We start from the raw sequence: 8,298 nt of genomic DNA on the forward strand, positions 1-8,298 counted from the left end.
AGTGGGTGTCACCATTTCAGTGCAGAAGCAAGGGTGAACATGTCCAAAGGGGCTGGCAGAGGGCACACTTTGACAGCATTTTGGCGGCAGTCACGAAGACAAGGAGAATTCTTGTCCTGCTGCTTGTTTGTATAGAGCAGCCTGCCTGGGTGGCATCTAATTTTACACCCATGTTATATTTGTGGATTCATCAAATCCAGTGTAAATGTCTAGCCATCCCTGCTCCACATTAAATGAACTCCAGAGCACCATAATCTGGTGCTATTGCCAAGGGCCATTTGGATAAATGAGGTTGTTCCATCTTTGTGGTGGTTACCTAAGACAATCACAGCAAGAAAACTTGTAGATGATGAAAGACGTTTTTCTTAACCACCCCAGCCTACGCTGCATAACCTCTCATTAAAGGATTACCAGATAATTCCTTGCCTTGGGAAGGCTGAATGCAGACATTGTCTGACGAGAGGCGGTTTCTTCCGTGCCTTTCAAGAAACTTCATCAAGAACACGCTTCCCTGATTTAATCACTAGTTCTTTGATGTTTTTTTGCATTTGGGGGCCATAATGAGTTCACTTTTTCTGAAATCACCATCATATGGACCTCTTTTGGAGAACAAGGTATGTGCATGAAATTTGCATGAGTAAATTCAAATTGGATTTGAATCGATCTGTGTGAATTTCATGTACATCCCTATGGATAACTGAGAAGGGAGATCAGTCTTGAAAACTGGAACGTTCCATAGACACCTGAACTTTTCCACTATTAATTTTCGTAAGCTATTATTATTGTTGTTGTTTACCCAGTCTGTTACACATTATTTTTGTTTACACAGTCAGACAAGTGTTATTGACTGGTTTGTTTTATCCAGACATCGAGTCCTTCCCAAAGACCTGGGATGGCTGAATTTTATTATCAATGAATTTATTATCAATGAATTTTATTATCTATTATTATCTTGTTTACAAAGTCAGACAGGTGTTATTGACTTTTTTGTTTTATCCAGACATCAAGTCCTTCCCAAGGACCTGGGATGGCTGAATTTTATTATCAATATTGTTGTTGTTGTTGTTGTTGTTATTTTACATTTATTTACATCTTCCTCCAAGGAGCCCAGAGTGTTAAGTGTACATAGAGTGTACACTATGAGAGCCCAGAGTGTACATAGTTAAGTTTCTCCTCACAACAACCTGTGAAGTAGGTTAGGATTACAGATTATATACTGTATTCACCCGAATCAAAGATGTCTCTGAATTTAAGATGACTCCTTTAAGAGAGGAGAGCTGGTTTTGTGGTAGCAAACATGATTGTCCCCTTAGCTAAGCAGGGTCTGCCCTGGTTGCTTATGAATGGGAGACTTGATGTGTGAGCCCTGAAAGATATTCCCCTCAGGGGATGGAGCCACTCTGGGAAGAGCATCTAGGTTCCAAGTTCTCTCCCTGGCAGCACCTCCAAGATAGGGCTGAGAGAGACTCCTGCCTGCTGCCTTGGAGAAGCTGCTGCCAGTCTGTGAAGACAATACTGAGCTAGATAGACCAATGGTCTGACTCAATATTTGGCAGCTTCCTATGTTCCTGTGTTCCTAAGGTCCCAAGTTAGGGACCTCCAAGATTGGGCTGCGAGAGACTCCCGCCTGAAACCTTGGAGAAGCCGCTGCCAGTCTGTGTAGACAATAATGAGCTAGATGGACCAAGTGTCTGACTCATTATATGGCAGCTCCCTATGTTCTTAATCTGCACTTTACCTTTCTGTAGGCAAAACATTCCCACCTTGACTCCCTGACGAGGCCCTAAGGAAGACCCTAAAGCGAATTAAGAAATCTGTAAATGAAACACCCCTCCAGTGCAAGAGACGATACATCTTTATTTCATCTCCCACAGGTCCAGACAGAATGCCTTCCACATGGTTGGGAAAGATGGTTTTGTTCTCAAGCAGCGAGGACAAGTTACAACGGCTTCCTTCCAAGGCTGACGTCTTCTCTCAGAAGCATCACTCCGACGAGGTTGAGACACAGATCTCCAGACGCCGCCGAGAAGAGGAACTGAGGGCATCGAAGCGAAGTGCAGGAGACGGCAGACAAGTTGACACCCGAGAGACGGGAATGCCAGGAGGATTCGCTTGGAGAGGGATGTGACCTTGGAGAGGGAGACTGACCACTGGAACTCCAGCACACAGCACCCTGGATGAAAAACCAACTGGGAATCCCAAAGCTAGGGGGCTGGGTTGGATGCCCTTACCTGCCAGGCATCGCTGATTTATTTCAGGATTGCAGAAGGATATACTGGACAGCCGCTCCCCATGAGATGCAACAAGGAACTACTCCTCCCATAGGGCTCATGCTGTAGCCTTTGGTAGGAAAACTGGCAAAAATCTGGGGGCACCATAAAGCCGAACAGGTTCATTGTGGCTGAACCGTGAATGGGCCGGAACCCGCTAGGTGGGATACAGAACTGCCTACAGTTGAGTCAGACCCTTGGTCCATCTCGCTCAGAACTGCCTGCTCTGGCTGGCAGCAGATCTTTGGGGTTTCACACAGGGGTCTTTCTCAGCTCTACCTGGAGATGCAAAGCATGAGCTCTAATGGTGAGCTATAGTGCCTCTCCCAAGGATATGTGAAATGTTCTTTCTATCTATCTATCTATCTATCTATCTATCTATCTATCCATCCATCCATCCATCTATCACCGCAAGATAGATAGGGAGGTCAGCTGGATGCTTCTGGCACGAGACCCTAGCAGGTGGAAATCCAAGGTAGATTGCCTCTGTACATGGAGGTTCCATTCCGAACTATCTCAGTGAATATCGACATATGAAGGGCCCTGTTGGATCAGACCGAGGGCCATTCTACAGTTGCATTGTGGAAACTCTGGAAGGGCCTTCCAAGCAACACTGGGGAAGAGCCTGAAGTGTTATCCCCACATGTGTACCAAAACCCTTCTGCTCCTTCTGTATACAATTTTCCTTCCTTCCTCCCTCCCTCCCTCCCTCCACATCATGGCGATGGGGTTGCAAAGCACCTGTTTTGCACGCAGGAAGCACCAGGTTCAAATTCTAGTGACTAGGGGGAAACCCCTGTCTGCAACCCCGGATTGCTGCTGCCAGTCAGGGATGGCAACCCTGAGCTAGGCGGACCAAGGGCCAGACTCATCTGGCAGCACCTCCCTACGAATCCAAACCACCCGCCCCTTCCTCGCACCCCTATCTGCCTGCCAATTCGGGAGAAGGCCCTTGCGTGGATTCCAGGCCACAAAAGCCTCCGCCGCAACCCATCTGTCAGTCCTCACGGAGCCGTGAGACCCGGTGTGGTTATTACGGGAAGTGAGGGGTATACGGTGGCAAGAAGACGGAGCCACAGCAATCTGCCCCTTCCGCTGGACCCGGATTCACGGAGACGGCGCCGGACGGATGCAAGCTTACGGTGGATCCCGGCATCACGTAACTCGGTGCCGCCTCTCTGCACGCGGCGGGAGAGGCCTCCGGATCGGGGCTGCTGCAGAGGGTGCAGGTGCTTCTGGGCGGCCAGGGCTGGGCTTCGGCCGCAAGAGCAAAGCAGGCCTGAGGGGCAGGCTGCGGCCCCGCTTGGCATGAGGAGTCGCACGTCGGGGCGCATGAGGTCACGGTTTCCGCAGCGCACGGCTGCACATAGATGGGTGGAAGAGGGCAGGGCTGCTTGGACTGGTAGGGGATAGCGGGGGATGGCCCGCAGGCGTCGGCACAGGAAGTGTTGCCGGGGGACACACATTCCGGCGCGCACGGATCCGTGGCTTGCGTCGGGCCGTGCGGCGCGCAGGCGGCCGGAGGGAGGCAGGGCTGCTTGCACTGGTAAGCCATGCTGGGGAGAGCTGGAGGTTGACGCTGGAAGGGGAAGAAAGCAAGCAAGGCCGCGGTTACGATTATGGGGGGGGGAGGGAGGCCCTTGTGGCCGAGGATGATGGGAGTTGTAGTCCCACAACGGCGGGATGACACCTTGAAATTAGAGTCCATTGATGAAGACAAAGCATTAAAATCTCCGGATAACTTTCCCGAGTCATCTGGAGATCGATGCCAGTTTGCTGGAGATTCCAGGCCAGACAGTAGTTCATTGATGAGTCTCATTTCAAGGCCCCTCCCGCCAGGAAGGGCGAGGCGCTGCAGGATTCCGCCATGGAACAACAGCCCTGTGAGGTCGGCCACGCGGAGAGCTCGGCCCTTTTAATCTGTCTCTCCAGGGTTCTCAAACGTAGGTCTCCAGATGTCGTTGGACTAGTGCACTCAAAGGCCATTGTGGTGGGGGATGATGGGAGTTGTAGTCCAACGGCATCTGGGGACACAAGTTGGAGATCCCCTGTGTGAATCAGTGGGAGATTCCGTTGGACTGATCAGACCTTGGCAGGGAATGCCTCACAAGCCTTGCAAAGAAGCCCAAGGAGAGGATTCCCGCCACCTTCCCTCCTCCCTGCACCCCCTGGACTTCCAAAGCCTGCAGCGTTGGTTCCGAACAGGGCCTTACCCTCATCAGGGATACAGGCAAGGTGGCATTTTATGCCTTTCCTCGGATGCCACAATACATTGGGCTGTCCCTTAATGGATCAGTCCCACTCTGAAAACGACATAGAACTATTCAGGAGGAGAGGAGAGCTGGTCTTGTGGTAGGGAGCAGGAATCGGCCCCTTGGCTAAGCAGGGTCTTCCGTGGTTTGCATTTGAATGGGAGACCACATGTGTGAGCACTGTAAGATATTCCCCTTAAAGGATGGAGGCGCTTTGGGAAGACCACCTGCCTGCTTGCATGCAGAAGTTTCCAAACTCCCTCCCTGAACATAATGGCCATTCGGAAATTCATGCTTTCCTACGGCCCTTTGGAAGGAACCAGGGCTTTTCAGTGGGCATTCCCTGTCATTCATTCTAGTCCCTTCCCATGAGCATCTGCTTTGCATGAAGGAAGTCCCAGGTTCCCTCCCTGGCAGCATCTCCAAGAGAGGGCTGAGAGAGACTCCTGCCTGCACCCTTGGAAAAGCTGCTGCCAGTCTGTGAAGACAATACTGAGCTAGATGGACCAAGGGTCGGACTCAGTAGAAGGCAGCCTCCTATGTTTCTATTATATTTTATAATTATAATCCTTATACCAGGAGCTGCAAAATTAAAGCATCACTTTGATGTCGATCAGAGGTAGAAGGATTGTGGTGAGTGAGAGAGGTGCCTGAAACCTAGCTGAAGGAAAGTGGTGGTTCTCTCAGGGATGGGGTGGCTTCACCTTGGCCCTTTCAGCTCTTAACCAGACCTTGGAGCAAAGAAACCCCAAGAGCAGAGAAAGGAAGCAACAGGAGAACAGAGGATTCCTCAGGTAGGGGATAGTCCTACCAGGTAGGGAAGAGGGAATAATAGAATTCTAGAGTGGGAAGGTGCCTTGGAGATCATCTAGTCCAACCCCTTTCTCAGTGCAGTGATCTGCAGCAGCATCCCTGACAGATGCCTGTCCAGTCTCTGTTTGAAAGCCTCTGCTGAGGGAGCACCCACCGCGGCATGAGGCAGGCTCTTCCATGGTCCAACGGCTCTTAGCTGTCTTAGCACGAATCAAATTCTCAGATGCGACTTGAATTCAAATGGAAACTGGCCAATGTGATTCAAATTGGAATCGATTTGATTCAAATTGGAATCTCTTCCACCTACTTTGGTGCCGTTCTTTTTAACCAATCAGGGCACCTGAATGGTTTTTAAAAGGTGCCAAAATGTCCTTAAACAGTTGTCGATTTGATTTGGATCTTTTCAGATTTGAATCTGGTTGGTTTTATTAGGATTTGAATTGAATTACCCTTTTCCGAATTTGAATCGCTCAAATTGGCCAGATTCGAGTTGAATAGATTCGAATTCGAATCAATTCACACATCCCGAAGAGCTCTTACAAAGAGGAAGTTCTGCCTAATGTGTAGCCTGAATCGGCTTCCTTGTAATTTTGACCCAATGAGTCTAGTATGGATTCACCTCCTTTAACCGTTCCTCCTAGAACATGGTCTCTATACCCTTTCCACCTTTGTTTCCCTCCTCTGAACCCATTCTAGTTTATCAATGTCCTTCTTAAAATATGGATCCCAGTATTCCAAGAGAGGTCTGGACAGCACAGAATATATGAAATGATTATTTCTAGGGAGATTGGTCTCACAGATGCTGGCCAATCCATCCCTTCCTTATGCTGATTGCCAGCCCATAGCAAGTTCATGTTTCAGCAATGGGGGCGAAGAGTTATAACGCTAACTAAATTTTGGAAAAGGGGATATTTGGAGGAAATTTCAGGACAATTTGGAGGAAATGTCTCCTTTAGGAAAACATAGGAAACTGCCATATACTGAGTCAGACCATTGGTCTATCTAGCTCAGTATTGTCTTCACAGACTGGCAGCGGCTTCTCCAAGGTTGCAGGCAGGAATCTCTCTCAGCCCTATCTTGGAGAAGCCAGGGAGGAAACTTGAACCCTTCTGCTCTTCCCAGAGCGGCTTCATGCCCTGAGGGGAATCTCTTATAGTGCTCACACATCAAGTCTCCCATTCAGATGCAACCAGGGCAGACCCTGCTTAGCTATGGGGACAAGTCATGCTTGATACCACAAGACCAGCTCTCCTCTCCAAGGAGAATACAGGAAGCTGCCTTATACCGAGTCAGATCACTGGACCATAGAGTTTGGTATTGCCTACACTGATTAACACTGACTCTCCAAGGTGTCAGGGATTTTCCCCAACCCTCACAGGGTTAGAACAAGAACCTTCTTAATGCACACTAGCTGCTTTACAACTTTAATACTTTAACTATAGCTCCATCTCCATTTCTCGGGATTTCTGAGCATTTTCAAGGGAAGCTAGAAATGTTTCTAGAGGATTGATGATGACGTTGCTTTTCTCTTGCTAAGCTGAGAGCATCACGACCTTAAAAGGTGCCTCTTTGCTCAGTTAGTAGGGGTAGCTTGGATGTGGAGAATCGGTCTTGTAGTAGCAACCACGAATAGTACCCTTTGCTAAGCAGGGTTCACCCTGGTTTGCATTTGAATGGGACACAACGTATGAGCACTGGAAGAGATTTCCCTTAGAGGATGGAGCCTCTGTGGGAAGAGCATCTGCACGTTTGCATGTAGAAGGTTCCAACATCCTTCCCTGGCAGCATCTCCAGACAGGGCCAAGAGGGATTCCTGCCTGCAGTCTTGGAGAAGCTGCTGCCAGTCTGGGCAGACAATACTGGGCTTGATGGACCAATGGTCTGACTCAGTAGATGGCAGTTTCCTATGCTCCTATATTCCTATGAGGGCACATTGAAAGAACAGAACACTGTGGGAAATTGCGAGAGAGGATTCTTTATGCAGAGGCTCCATTTCAGAAAGAAGACCTAGTGATTCTGGACATCACCATGTGGAGATAAATTTTTAGGCGATTCAAAATGTCAGAGAGGGTCCTTACAGCATCTATGAATGCAGCATAAGAAAGAGGCAGAGAATCACACATAGCACATGTAATTGGGGAGCTGAGCAATGGGAAAATAGGAATGTCATAAGCGGACAAGATCTCTATTTTTGGATCTTGCTGTAATCTCCAGAAAGGAGACACTTGTACAGATCTCCCCCTAAACTCTAAAACACCTCTGGGAATCAATTCTGAACCTACCTTTCTTTCTTTCTTTCTTTCTTTCTTTCTTTCTTTCTTTCTTTCTTTCTTTCTTTCTTTCTTTCTTTCTTTCTTTTTTTAAAACACTCTCTCTATTTGGTAAAATCCTAGAAATATAAATATGACAAATATTTACATACCACTTTTTGACAAAAGTTCCCAAGAGGTTTACATAAATATATGTAAATAAACACATCAAATGGCTTCCTGTCTCACAATCTAAAAAAGAAACATAAGAGAGACCCCAGCAACAGCCACTGAAGGGATGCTGTGCTGGGGATGGATAGGGCCAGTTGCTCTCCCCCTGCTAAACACAAGAGCACCACCACTTTTAAAAGGCGCCTCTCTGCTCAGTTAGCAGGGGCTTCCAGAGATCCAGAAAGAACTTACCCCAAATTTACTGGTGCCACCAACAGATGGAGAAGCCAAGCAGGACTGTTGAGAGGCAGGATGGTCCGGAAGCTCTTTTTTATACGGAGGGTGTAGAAATGAGAGAGCATTCCTTGAGAGATTTGTCCCAATCCACTCCACCCACTCCTGAGTTAATGGATTATTTCATTTTATGATGAGCCATGACAGCTGCTGTGATGAAAGTTGCCAGGGCGGTGATTAGTGACCCTTCCTGTATCCTCCAAGGCAACCTTCCTGCAAATGAAATTTGCCCCAACCTGTCATTTCCAG

The 8,298-nt window shown here is 48.3% G+C and overlaps 1 protein-coding gene across 1 annotated transcript; it reads right to left on the reverse strand.

Annotated features, from left to right (window-relative positions):
* Positions 1 to 3,014: 3,014 nt before the first annotated feature.
* LOC128337540 (small proline-rich protein 2H-like) lies at positions 3,015 to 8,075 on the reverse strand. Its single transcript, XM_053278657.1, has 2 exons — positions 8,008 to 8,075; positions 3,015 to 3,849 (listed from the first exon to the last, which is right to left on the reverse strand). Exon 2 carries the CDS (start codon positions 3,823 to 3,825, stop codon positions 3,304 to 3,306), a length of 522 nt encoding a protein of 173 aa, XP_053134632.1. The 5' UTR covers positions 3,826 to 3,849; positions 8,008 to 8,075; the 3' UTR covers positions 3,015 to 3,303.
* Positions 8,076 to 8,298: the final 223 nt, after the last annotated feature.

Source organism: Hemicordylus capensis, chromosome 14 (assembly GCF_027244095.1).
Source record: "Hemicordylus capensis ecotype Gifberg chromosome 14, rHemCap1.1.pri, whole genome shotgun sequence".
Classification (NCBI taxonomy): domain Eukaryota; kingdom Metazoa; phylum Chordata; class Lepidosauria; order Squamata; family Cordylidae; genus Hemicordylus; species Hemicordylus capensis.

Coding starts and splice junctions, on each gene's coding strand:
- LOC128337540 (XM_053278657.1), bottom strand. CDS start 3,825: ATGGCTTACCAGTGCAAGCAGCCCTGCCTCCCTCCGGCCGCCTGCGCG.